The 14,192-nt window shown below is 35.1% G+C and overlaps 1 protein-coding gene and 1 pseudogene across 2 annotated transcripts in view; both read right to left on the bottom strand.

The window, feature by feature from the left end:
* Positions 1 to 38: 38 nt before the first annotated feature.
* Positions 39 to 14,192, bottom strand: part of PRKD3 (protein kinase D3) — a 44,368-nt gene continuing 30,214 nt past the window's right edge. For both annotated transcript variants that reach the window (XM_036434745.2, XM_036434746.2), the window contains 7 exons: positions 13,702 to 13,774; positions 12,721 to 12,827; positions 7,511 to 7,672; positions 6,874 to 6,972; positions 5,599 to 5,866; positions 4,676 to 4,761; positions 39 to 2,757 (listed from right to left, as the gene is read on the bottom strand). In XM_036434745.2, coding sequence (XP_036290638.1) covers positions 2,584 to 2,757; positions 4,676 to 4,761; positions 5,599 to 5,866; positions 6,874 to 6,972; positions 7,511 to 7,672; positions 12,721 to 12,827; positions 13,702 to 13,774 — 969 coding nt within the window. In that variant the 3' untranslated portion in view covers positions 39 to 2,583. The remainder of the gene's footprint in view (positions 2,758 to 4,675; positions 4,762 to 5,598; positions 5,867 to 6,873; positions 6,973 to 7,510; positions 7,673 to 12,720; positions 12,828 to 13,701; positions 13,775 to 14,192) is intronic.
* Positions 11,656 to 11,786, bottom strand: LOC118717882 (annotated as a pseudogene).

Genomic DNA, 14,192 nt, shown 5'->3' with positions numbered 1-14,192 from the left:
CTTCAGTTCCAAGAAATGAGACCTCTAATTACCTCAAATTGCATATCAAATTACAATAATGAGTTATTTATTTTAGGCAGTTAAAAAAATCATTGTTCTTAAATATAGCATTAGTTCCATTTACAAATACTATTTCCAAAATAGTTCTCTTACCAAAGCCTGGGGAAATAACACAACGAAATAAAATTTTCTTTGGATATCTCGACTAGAGATAGGCTCAGGTTTCCACATGGAAAAGTATGGTGATATGGAAATACATTTTATTATTAAGCTTTTTTGAGGATATTTACAAAAAGTGGGATGTAACAAAAAATATAAAAATGTACTGAACAGTGTCATTATAGACTACTTTGTACATTATCAAATGTTTCTCACAATTTTTTATACAAACACAACTGATTTCAAGACAAAAAAGGTTATGCAGGTTATACAGTTTCTGGAGTAATTACTCAACTCCAAATTATCTGACAGTGCCTTTACAAATTTAGAAAACTTTTTAGGCATTCAACAACAAAAAGAGTGCAATAATTTCATGGCTTGTATCATTTGATTATATAAGTATAGCAAATACCATTCCAGTTAATTTTCACCTTATGTAGTAAAACCATAATAGGATGCCTGCTGACTCCTTTTTAGCACACTGATATAAACAGACTTTGGAGAAATTTGGGGAAGTCATCTATCCTAGGGAAAACACATTTCTAAAAGGTTTTGTAGACTCTGAGAGTGAAATACTGAGGGACATGGACTGTCTGCCGGAGACCTTTATGGGGAAGCAGGATGACAGAACGGTCAGAAGGGACTGGGCTCAAAAACTAACCGTGTGAACGTCGGCAGCTAGTTAATCTCCCGGTGCCTCAATTTCCCTGTTTGTGAGATGGGGCTCATTATGCACTTAGCTCATGACTGTTGTGAGTGGAAGGTAACATCTAAAGAACTCAAAAGAGCAACACTGCACGCTTGCTACTGCTCAAAGATTGTGAAAAGGTCTCAGACTCTTCGTTAAAAGAGGAACAATCTTTTCCTTTGCTACCTCTAGTTCAGTGGGCAGTGACAATGAACACTTTTATAGTTTTTAGCTTATTCATATATAACATCTTTAAAACAACACTGTGAGGAAGGTAGAGGCAAGAATTATGATCTTCATTTTGTAGGTTGAGGAACTCCAGGCTCAGACAAATTGTCACCTGGCCAGACCAACATAACTAATAAAGGGAGCCAAGTCTTTGTAAGACTTAAACCCGATCTTCTAATTCCAAATCTTCTGCTCTTTGGAGGGGGGAAAAAAGTTTACAATGATTAATGAAGAATGAAGAAACAAAAAGCCATTGATTTTATAAGTTCCAGATATTAAAATTTTTTGGGGAAAACTATTAAATAATTTTTAAAAAGCTATGAAGTCTAATCTCTTACATCAGTAGAAAAAACTTATTTAGCTGGCTGCTGGAGTTGAAATGTTTTAAAAATACTTATCCTTTCATTTGCTCTGCTGGTCATATAGCCCTACCCTTCTAAGGGTTTTATGCTCAACCCAAACTGTTTAAAATAACTTGATTTAAAAACACTCTAGACATCTGCACAGCCTTCCAATAAGCTAAGGGAAGAAAAAAAAAAAGGACACTGTTTGCTATTCTTTTCTATAGTTTTAACTGACCCTGCACTGGTGTTACTTTTAGTATATATTTAATTTCCTCCCTCAAATTAGTCTACCCTGTGTTAAGATAAATTATATAATTATAGTTTAGAGCTATACCCATTGGATGCTGGAATCTAATTGTGGCATCATAGTGGTGTCAGTGGGAACATAATTTATTAGCAGCAGAGTTGAGCTATGAGAAGACATACACAGTAACTCATCACTCAGATCAGCAGTTCCTGGTTTTGTAGCATCAGTTGTCCAAAATTACCTTAGAGGCTATTATAACAAAAGGTGACAACTTTTATGTTATAGAGAGCATATTCAGAGTTTCAACTCCCAAACAGTTAGAGATCACTGTTTTAGAGTCCTGATTGACCTAAAAAAGAAAGGTAAAATAGTCCAGCATTCCTTTTTTAGGTGGATATAAAAAAAACCTCCTCTAGGGTCAGTTAAATACGGTAAATGTTTAAAGTCTTTATAGGAAATCATATGCCAGCAGCCTCTCTGATATCTCTTTAAATTTGTTTAGTAATCAACCTTATAACTCTTGTATGATTTAATCAAGCTATGCAATAACTGGATCCTAGCTTGCCCATCTGTCCCCTTTCTTGAAAATAATATAAGAACAGGAAAGGGAAGATAAATTAAGTGCCACTATTGTACTAAAGTGAAGGATTAGGAAAAAAACAAAATACAAAAAAAGTTATTTCTTATGCTCTAAAAATTTATGAAAAGCTTCATCTTGGTGTCACTATATGTCTTTATCACTGTTTCCCCTCTTGTACCTACTCATGAACTACAGTATTGGTGTCACTGGTTCCTTATCACATTTCCTCATGTCTTTGCATCCTTGCAGATGACAGCCTCCAAAGAACAACAGTTGTGCAGCAAAATATCAGTCCATAAAATGAAATCTTTCCTTATTGAAGTTAGCTCGTTGATAATTAAGGATCTTCTTCCATGTCGTCTGGATTGGGAGCCATGATGAAGTGCTTTGGGTATTCAAGGTTGTGTGTGTACGCATGTATTTCCCAGCGGGCATCATCACTTTCATGTGTAATGTAACGTTCGCCAATGCGAGTTTCAAATTCTCTAAGGTCAAGCCAAGTCTGATAGTCCTAAAAAAATAATAATAATAAAGTGACTATGAACTATAAAACAAAATCCGTCAAAATCCGTCAACTTTTTTTCACCACCATCCTATCTAATAAGCGTAATATGCAATTGACTGTACCTACACTACACCCATAAGCCATGCCCACCAGCCATTTAAGAGCAAGTATGCAAATTAAATCAACCAAGATGGCTCCGGCCACGGAAAGAGCAGGAGACTTGGGTTTCCCCGGCAATGGAGGAAGCCAAGCTTTCCGCCTGCCCTGGCCTGCAATGGCCTCCGCTAAAGGCTACAAAGTTTCAATTATAGAAGATAAATCCCAGATCCCAGGACCTCTGCTTGGGTCATGGGGGGGGGGGGGGGGGGGGGGGGGGGGGGGGGAGAAGGGGGGTCGTAGCCAGCCTGCAAACCACCACAGGCCTCTCACCCTAAGGGAATCCCCACTCTGATCCAGGACACCCTTCAGAGCAAATCAGCCTGCCCCCACCATGCACCAGGCCTCTATCCCATCTAATCCTATTTAATAAAATAATATATAAATTGACTATCATTCCAACATACAAGATGGCTACCCCCTTGTGGTCAAAGATGACTGCCCCCAAGTGGACATAAGATGGCCAGCAGGGGACCAGGCCTGCAAGGAAGGACAGTTGGAGGTGATCAAGCCTGCAGGGGAGGGCAGTTAGGGGTGACCAGGCCTGCAGGGGAGGGCAGTTAGGCATCAATCAGGCTGGCAGGCAGAAGCGGTTAGGGGCATTCAGAAAGGCAGACAGGCCAGCAGTCCTAGATTGTGAGAGTGGTCTCAGATTGGAGAGAGCAGGCTGGGCTGAGGCACACCCTCCCCCCACCCCATGCACAAAATTTGTGTACCGGGACACTAGTATAATCATATAATTGACTAGCTCCTACTCATAAGTACTTGCTATATAAAGTAAGTTCCATTTGTAATATTTTAAATTATCAATATTAAAGATAAATACTTCTTCAAACTGAATATGAAGAAATTAGTTTCTAAAGTTAAAAAAAAATTGTCTCAGGCTTCTGAGGAGGCTAATCACAAAAACACTGTTTTTTACTATACGAGGTCTATGACTTACTCCTTAAAATAGGAGGAAGTGTTTAGCTAGAATCTATTATCAGGATAATTTAATAGGCCCTGAGAATAGCCAAAACCGGTTTGGCTCAGTGGTAGAGCATCAGTCTGCGGACTGAAAGGTCCCAGGTTCGATTCCAGTCAAAGGCATGTACATTGCACATCCAGATGCGGGCACATCCCCGGTAGGGGGTGTGCAAGAGGCAGCTGGTCATATTTCTCTCTCATCGATGTTTCTAGCTCTTTATCCCTCTCTCCTCCTCTCTGTAAAAAATCAATAAAATATATATTTTTTAAAAATAGGCCCTGAGAATAATTACTATTGATTTGTTTCTAAGTTAACTCTACTTCTCACTGCTTTTACAATAGATTTAATGATTCTCTCTTTATACTGAGGTTTAGGGGTAACTTTTAAAAAATCTATACAATAGCTTTTGGAGGAATTAAGGCAAATGTTTCAAATGGCATTTCTAATCTCTTCAATGCAAATATGGACCTTTGAATAGAAATTTATTTAGAAGTAAAATATACTTGAAAATAATGTGTTAAGCTCACTGTACAAAAAAGTGAACTAAACACAAAGCATGAAAGACAAATTCACTGCTTTCAGTTTATGAGCGTTAACTGCCTATCAGTTCTGCACTTCAGGGGCGTATTGCAGGAACTTTCAGAGATTCAGCCACAGAACATGTTATCACTAGAGAACACGAGCGTTATTCTAACCTAAGATGTGTAGAGCCTGCTGATCTTACAGTAATTTCATTAGGTAAGAGAAATCACAATGATCTACTTAAGTGAGGTTTGACAAAGAGAGACACATTTTTTTTACCTGCAGCCAGGGATGACTAAGAGATTTGTCCACACTGTAACGTTTTCTCATCTTCACTTGAAGTAGGTTGTTTATCAAATCAATTGCTAAGGCAAATACAAAATTAGAAGCATGAATTTGGGAGTACAAAGCATCCCAAACCTGTGGCACTTCCTGGAAGGCAGTTTAATCCATAGAAATACATAGAAGGTTGAGGAATTTTTTCCCCATTAAGGAAATGGCCTTTAAGCTAACTTGTTAGTGACCCATGAAACTGTTTACTGAATTTACAGCATATCTTTTATTAAGGAGGCAATATAAAAATACAAGTTAAAAGTATAGACTGATAGGAATAATTAACATTGTTAAAATTTCCATACTACCCAAAGCAATCTATAGATTCAATGCAATTCCTATAAAAATACCAGTGGTGTATTTCACAGAACTAGAACAAAGATTCCAAAAATGTATATGGAACTACAAAAGACTCCAAATAGCCTAAGCAATCTTGAGAAAGAAGAACAAAGTTGGAAGTAATTATTCTACCTAATATCAAACTATACTATAAGGCCATAATAATCAAAACAACATGGTACTGGTATAAAAACAGGCATACATATCAGTGGCACAAAATAAATCCCAGAAATAAATCCATGCCTTTATAGTCAATATTTGAGGCAAGAATATATAGTAGGGTAAAGTGTTTCCTGAGGATGCATTTGCCTGTGATGAGCAGAAAGGACAGAGATTTTAGTGGTTCAAAACGAGCCAAGTGGGGCCTGGAGTAGTGCTATGCCGGTGCTCAAAAACCGGTAACTAATGGAATTTGGAAGATGACTAGGAGATATAAAAGAAGTAAAAAAAAAAAAAGGCTGCTAGGGGGTCACAAAGATTTTTAGACTAAAAGGCATAGAGCTAAACATTTTCATTTTATTTTTTTTTACCTTCAAGAGAAATTTCTTTCCATGGATTTGGTGGATACATAAATGCAGCATTTTGGATTTGGTCATTTATATCTTCATCTTCATTAAAAGGAAATGTGCCACTGAGGCTCACGTAGACAATCACTCCCACTGACCACATGTCTAGAGAACGGTTGTAGCCTTTGCTTCTGAGAACCTCCGGGGCTAAGTACGCTGGGGTTCCTACCACAGACCGCCGGAACGACTTTTCCCCGATGATGCGCGCAAAACCAAAGTCACACAGCTTCACCTGCAATGCAGAGGATGGTGCTAATTATATCTTCTTCTACATTATCTAACCTATCCCTAAATGACAGTGTATCACACTTGCCAACTGATAAGATAACCACTAGGCATTATGAAAGAAAGAATATGATCACTTCTTTAAAAGTAAAAAGGTTAAATCATTTTTAATACTTTTTTTTCTTTGAAAGACATTTTGAGTTGAATTTACCACGTACAATAGCCATCTGCTGTTTTTATTCTAGGCATCTGTCTAGTTGTACATGTTTTAAATGTACTTAAACAATAGTTTGGCAGCAGATATTCTAGCTGTTTGGAAGGTTCATTAATGACACAACCGTGAAAAACATTCATAGGCACCGCCAACATATTTCTCAGGGAAAATTTTCAAACTTTGGGTCATGATTCATTTTTAGGTGGTGAAATAAATCTGGATCAAGATCAACATTTTTTAATGAAAAATTTAACTGAGTAAAAAAACCCCCCCAAAAAAACAGTGCATCACACATAGTGCACCAACGGTATTCTATGTGCTTGAGCATTGGTGGTGATGGGAAATGTAATTCTTACCTAGGTTTTGGTAAAAATACTTGAAATATAATATTCTAAAGAGCAAGAGGAACTGGCTTCCTGCCAACTAGATAATCATAACCTAGTGTCTCCCAATGCAGGGTCTCCCTTCAGCTGGTTTTGTCCTCAGCAACGAGCACCTTCCAAGGCCGATTCTCCCCCACTTCATTCCCAACCCAGAAGGAGAGGTGAATTGCACACAGTCTACGTGCAGAGATCTGGTTAAATTTAGAAAGTCTTTCATAAAAATGAACAATATAATTAGCAAAATCTGAATTCAAACTATTCAGATATTAAACCTTACTGGCAGTTACAGGCTGAAAACCATTTCTGTGAAATGGTTCTATACTTGAACTTACAGCATGGCTTTTTGTTAATGTAAGTACTTCGTCATGTTGAAAGATACTTAAAATGATACTTAAGAAGGTTTGGAGAACATCTCACCTGAGGAAACGGCTCTGCTGATGCGAGTAGCACATTTTCTGGCTTTAAATCACAGTGCACGATATTTTTAAAATGTAGATTCCTCAAAGCAACAAGGATCTGTTATTGAAAGAAAACAGTTTTTTTTCCACGCCTGGGAAAATAATAGCTAAATCCCAATCTAACCTGTTGAACGATACAGTAATTTGAAAAGCCAACTACAGCTCATCAAGATTTAATTGTGTTATTCTATGCTTCAAGATTAGCAATTCCCACATTAGGAATATGTAAAATACATACATTACTATTTAATTATTTTGTGTAGTTTCTAATCATCCCAATATATTTAACTAAAAGATAAAAAATAAAATAAAGCATAGGGAACATAGCCAATAATACTATAACAACTATGGTGTCACATGGGCACTAGACTTACCAGGGTGACCACTTTGTAAATGTTGTAAATGTCTAATCACTATGTTGTACACATGAAACTAATATGATATTGTGTCAAGTGTAATTGAACAATTTAAAAAAGAAACAATGCTAACATAAAAGAACTTCTAAAACAGGATACGAGTAAAATAAAAATAAAAAACTAGGCAGTTCTTTCACTGTCAAAAAATTATTCTCTAGTTTAAAAAAACGGCTCAGATACCTGTGTCACCATGAACTTAGTAATTCGTTCTGGAAGTCGACTTTTCTCACTGGACAGAATCATTTCCAACATATCTCCATGCAGCTTTTCCATTACTACAAAAACTCGTTCTGGGGTTTCAAACATGCATTCCAGGTTTACAATCCCAGGATGGTGCAAATTCTGAAGAGGTGCAGGATTCATTGTAGGGAATACATGGAAAAGGAAGAAAAACAGCTTAGGAAAATAAGCAATGAAAGCAAACAAAATATATTACGATTTTTCCAAATTATGGAGAGCTGATACACTGAGGCGAAAGAGTATCTCCCCAACTTGATTATATAATTGCCCTGTCCATTACTTCTTTTCTTTCTCACCTTTTCAATCTTCTGACACTAACTTTATGCTATACACGAATAAGCACCAATTGCCAATCAAATTTTAGCTAATTACAACAGAACTCTTTGGGGCAAGTATTTGTGAAGGTCTTTGCTCAAGAGATGGTTTTGTTTTTTAAGGTAATTATTTACCCAAGTCTTGATACTCATTAAGTTATAGGTCGATTTGGTCTTCCATTGTTTAGACTCAGCATCTTTCTATCTCCATCAACCCATGCTACTTGAGTACTATTATGTTACCAGGGCTGGACAACACAAAGATGAATGTGATACTGTTTCTGCTAATAAAAAAGCAACCTGTCTTACTGGGAGAGTTCCTCTAAAGCAAACTTGAGAAGTCACCCATGCTCAAAAATGTTCAAATAGCACTTTATTTCTGGGCATACATCTTAATTCCTCTGCTGGGATTTTAAGATCTTAAAAAATCTGACTTCATTCTCCCAATTCATCTTAAATATGCTCCATTGACTCAAGTAATTAAACTTTTAATTTCTTATGAATAGAAATATTTTTCTTATGCTTTTCGTCCTTATCATGGGTGCTTAATTATGCTAAGAGGGCAAACTTTTTTTGGTGTCTATGTGAAGTTGAGCTCCATCTCTAAAATGTTTTTAAATCCACCATCATCTCAATTCCCCCAATATTTATCCCATGGTTCCACAATGTATGTGTATGTATCTCACTCTGTAGCCTCATTAGCTCATTAGGGGCAGACTGTGTCTTAGTCATTTTAAATCTATGTCTAATTCATGATTGTTTTTTTTTTAAATGTTTAAGAAAATGAGTAAGAAGCACAAAATATTGTTTGCTAATCAACCTATAACAATTTAATGTTCCAATTTACTAATCAACTTAAAACACCATAATCTTACAAGCAGCAAAAAGTGACAAAATTTTATAAACAGAAGTGAAATAGCCCACAGTGAATAATTAATGGCAGTAGCAGTGAAAAATTCAGAATACTGTAACTTTTTTTGGTCAACCTAGAGTTGGAAGTATGGCTGGGTGTCCCCTATGCTGTAGTTGTCTATTAAGTTCCCCTCCTCACCACCTCCTAAAAACACACATGCACATACAAAAATGGAATTGTGCTGTAACATTATTCTCCCTTAACTTCTGTTTAAATGTCCTAGCTTCTCTGAAATCTGCTTTGGAAAATTATAATTTCATAGAAAATTAACCATTTTTCTCCTGGTTTTCTAATTTTTCTGATAGAATTGTGCAAGGTAGTTTCTTAAGAATGCCTTATATATTTTTTTTTTCTTTCAGTATTTGTGGTTATCTCTTTAAGATGTTTTTATATATATATTTTTTTTATTAGGTTGACTATTTTGTTATCCCAACCCCGAAAGAACATGCTTTTGGAGAATTTTTATTATTTTCAGTATTAAATTTATTAATTTCATTTTTACTTAATCCCTTCTGCTTTCCTTAAACTCATTGTTCTTTCCTTAAATTCCTGAGGTCGATTCTTAATTTATTTTCATTCTTTCTTGCTTAATATTTGAAGTTATAAAGCTTTCTCAGAGCAATAGTTCAAATAAGTAATTATTTTCTAAAGTGTTCTGAAATTTTGACTTTGCTTTGATTCAAGAATTAAAATAGTATTGTTTTCAGGTGGTGAGGGCTTTATATATATATATATTGACATCTACTTCTAGATAATCGCATGAAGATCAAATAATACTATTCCTTAAATATTTAATTTGAATATGCATATATTCGTATGACTGGTTATTTGGTATAGTGTGATTTGTACTCTTACACTGTTAAGTGCCCTTCTTCAATTCATTTAACGTGTTTTCCCTTGAATTAAACAAATCTTATCGATCATGACACCCCTTGACTGTCCTCTGAGAAGGCGCCTGGATATCACAGTTGTGATCTCAGAAAGAGCCAGCAAAATCCATTCTGGGGGTATCCCTTCCTGCATGCGCCCTGCTCCATCTCCGTATTTCTGGAAAAATTTCTACTGATTTTTTAGGTCTGAACTCTCTTTTATTATGAAGGACAGAGTATGCTTTACAGTTTACGTTTTCTCACAGCTTAGGATGGCTCCCAAGAAGGGGAAAATGCTGGCTTTGTAACACAATATTCAAAACAGAAAGTTCCTGCTTAAGTTTGTGATAATGTTTTCTCAGCACCACCCCTTTTCTACCTCAGGCAACAGCCAAAGAAACACTTATCATTACTATGAAATTACCATCACTATGAAATGAAAGTAAAAGTCCGCATGCTCCCAGATGAGACAATGCTGACAGTGTATGCAGGTATGAATCCTTTTCTGCACATAACCATATATCATCATATATAGTATACACATTCTATAAGAGAGTCACTGATCGACTGCCTCCTGCACATCCCCTATGAGAAATTATACAAATGGATCATTTCATACTTCCTTTTTAAAAATTTAGTATGTTCTAAGTAATTCCCCACATAAATACATTTATTCAACAAATAATAAGAGTTCTTGCTATATGCCTAGTACTACGAGGTACTAGTTTGAATTCATCAGTCAACAAAACTGATAAATATCTCTTGTTTAATGGAGCATCTTCCTGCTAGGTGAATTTGAGAAAAATTAAGTATAGTTTATGACACAAATACACCATTTACTAAATATAAAAATGTAAATATTTTATATGAATAATTTGAAGAGAATCTACCACAAACGTAGTATTGAATTAAATTTAAGATGACAATATTATATTTGGAAACATTTTACAATTACTTAATTCTATCCCCACAGGTGGGCAATTTCAAGCAAAATAACCAGAACGATACACTAATAAAGTTTTTACATTGTGCACTACCTAAAAATTCCTATTCGTTACCATGATCCAGAGTTGCTAACATAGAGGAAAAGAGGTTTAGTGTTTATGATAAAAAATGACATCAAGAAATCAAGCTTTAGGAATATATCCTTAATATTTATTTATTTTTGCATATCAGTTGGATGAGAAAGATTCCAAAATAAAATATGAAAAAAGATCTCTTAATAATGTCATAGCCTAATACAGAGTGTGAATGCTAATATCCCATTTAGGGTAATTTTCTTTGCAGGAGGCAGCCTTGAAGTGAACACAGGTAGCTTGTAGACCAACCATTTGATTATCACTCCTCTGAAAAAGAAGTGAGACAAATGTTATTACTAGTGACCAATAGTATAATAAATGTAAAATTAGTTATGTGTTTATAAATTTCTTACCTTCTTCCAGGAACCGTAAGTTTAGTGAGAATGTCTTCTTGAACTTCACCCACAAGCAAATTGGGCGCTGACAGCTTTAACTATCACATCACCATGATTTCTAGAATGTTGTGCACAAGCTACACATTGAATTGATAGAAACTTGAATGTTATGTATTAAATGTTGTATACTGTTTTATATATTAAGTATTTTTTAAAAAAATAAACATTTAAGATAAATACTTAAATAAGATAAACATTTATCAGAAAAATTAAATAGATAAAACTAAATCTTACCCTTTGGTGACTCCCAAAAGAGGTAAAAATGTTAAAAGAAAATAAAACACACAGTAGCCCAGCCAGTGTTGCTCAGTGGTTGAGTATCAACCCATCAGGCACCCGGAGGTTGCATGTTCAATTCCCAGTCAGGGCACACACCCTGGTTGAGGGCTGGATCCCCAGAATGGGATGTGCAGGAGGCAGCCAATCCATGTTTCTCTCTCATCAATGTTTCTCTCTCTCTCTCTCCCTAAAATCAATAAAAAATGTATTTTAAAAAACACATAGTAATTTATTTTATGGGATTTAACTCACCGCCAATATATCTTTTAAAATATACCTTAATGGATTAAGACATTCATAAGTTAATTCTTTAAACTGATAAGAACAGATACTACACTTGATCTTAGCCAAAAGGCCGAGAAGCGATATAAGTTAATTCTTTAGAGTTTTGAATTAATAAAATAACAACTACTACTGTTATTTAGTAAAAGCTTTTAAAACATATTTTTATTGATTTCAGAGAGAGGGAGAAAGATAGTTAGAAACATCAATGATGTAATCATTGATCAGCTGCCTCCTGCACACTCCCTACTGGGGACCAAGCCAGCAACCTGGCCCATGTGCCCTAATTGGGAATATAACCATGACCTCTTGGTTCATAGGTCAACACAACCATTGAACCACACCAGCCAGGCTAAAGGTAAGTAATTTTTAAGCAGTCTTTATTTTTATAATAATTGCTATAATAGTCAAGAACCTAATCTGTGAGAATTGGTTGGTACAAAAATAACCTAACAAAATGTGGTGATAGATGTATTAAGAATAGAATGTTTTTTAAAGATTTTACTTGTGAAAATGTCTTCTAAATAAATTACTACCATAGAGCAAAATAATGAGATTCTTTGTAACTCCTGGTTTACTGTACTTTAATTTTTCCTTTTTAAAAAAAATATTTTATTGATTTTTTTTTTTTACAGAGAGGAAGAGAGAGGGATAGAGAGTTAGAAACATCGATGAGAGAGAATCATCGACCAACTGCCTCCTGCTGGGGATGTGCCTGCAACCAAGGTACATGCCCTTGACCAGAATCAAACCTGGGACCCTTCAGTCCGCAGGCCGACGCTCTATCCACTGAGCCAAACCGGTTTCGGCTAATTTTTTCTTTTTAAAAAAGAACTTAAGGAGTTAATTCAGATGTTCACTACCCTCTCACTAAGCCAAAAGGTCATGAGACCAAAACAAAACAAAACAAAATCCCAAATCTTATTCTTAACAGTATATTGAACAGTCTTTGATTTAAAATTCATAAATCAAAATTAAAACCCTCGAAAAGCAGCTTTTTTTTTTTTTTTTTTTTTTACCTGTAAAATAGCCACTTCATTACGGAGTTGACTTTCCTGTTTTGTGGGAAATCTCATCTTATCAATTACTTTAATAGCCACATCCCTTCCAGTCTTCCTATGTTTTCCTATTTTTAAAAAAAGTATAGAAAAAAAAAGAAGCAAATTGACAGTTCACATGCAATACAAAAGCTTTATCTCAAAGTTGCCCACAGACTGAAATTTATATGAATTTACTCTTATGTTTCTTTGGCTCATTTTGTTCTTTCTCCTTCTCTCACCTTTAATTTTGAGAAATAAATTATTTGACCCCAATAAAGGGAGTTTTATTTTTTGAAATGGTAGGAATTTGAATCAACTTGATGAAAAATAATCTACCTTATTAAATAAATGATAGTTAACTGTCATTTAGAGACTCTATCAAGATGGGAACATTGTACCAATGGATTAATTTTATTCTAGGCTCACTGAATCAGCGAGTGATTTAACCATATTATTAGAGCAAGCCTGGAGGCAGTAAGGCCAATTAGGAGACTACTTGTCATAGTCTTAGCAAGGGATGACAAGGGTTTAACAAATCTTTTGTTAAAGCTTCTCAAGTACCCTTCTGTACATTAAGTTAATATTCACAAGCACATGAGCTTGCACATCAGCTTCTATTAGCTCCATTAAATTGATGAAGATTCTGAGGCACAGTGAGGTTAAGTGACTGCCAATATCCTAAATCACAGAGCAAACAGTAGACACATGTTCTCATTTGTGTTGGAAAACCAGTAGGACATATACTTCAATGAACAGGCATAACTTCAAACCATTTATTTTTCATACACAAATATGTGCGAGCTACAGAAAGAGATAAAGGCTACTGTGAAACTAATTTTCTTATTTTTTCTGCTACTTAATTGTGACAAGACGTAATAGCTGGCAGATGTTTTAAAATTTCACAATGTTTCTATGGTATGTATTATATGATACTATATGTAAATGGCTGTAGTCACTTACCTCCATAAACAATGCCAAACTGGCCTGAACCAAGCACCTCATCTGCAAAGATCTGGTAAACAGTACTGATGTCCTATTTAGGAAAGAGTAAGCAGTAAGTATAATTTACCCTTAAAAAGCATTTTCAACATCTCTGACTCTTAAAACACTTAAATACATTTTTGTTTTTATGACACAGGCAACTAATTTTCATATCAATATTTTATGAAACACTGGCTTTGTATGGTCTAGAAAAGTAAGCCTAATTTTCATACTGTCACTCTCAATGTGCAAATATAATGTATTCTGTAAGAAGACCATTAGGAAGAAATGCTTTGAATTAAAAAAAAAATCATATATTTATTAAGTAGTGATCTATAAAAAGTAAATTAACATAAAAATTAAGACAAAGTTTTACCTATTTTAGTATTAAAGAGATTTGTTATCTTTAATTTGAAAACACACACAAAAGGTTCATATTAAGATTAAGCTAATTTGGAAAGACTGATGAA

This window comes from Pipistrellus kuhlii, unplaced genomic scaffold, assembly GCF_014108245.1.
Source record: "Pipistrellus kuhlii isolate mPipKuh1 unplaced genomic scaffold, mPipKuh1.p scaffold_m20_p_13, whole genome shotgun sequence".
Classification (NCBI taxonomy): domain Eukaryota; kingdom Metazoa; phylum Chordata; class Mammalia; order Chiroptera; family Vespertilionidae; genus Pipistrellus; species Pipistrellus kuhlii.
This window is presented reverse-complemented; position numbering and strand designations above follow the sequence as displayed.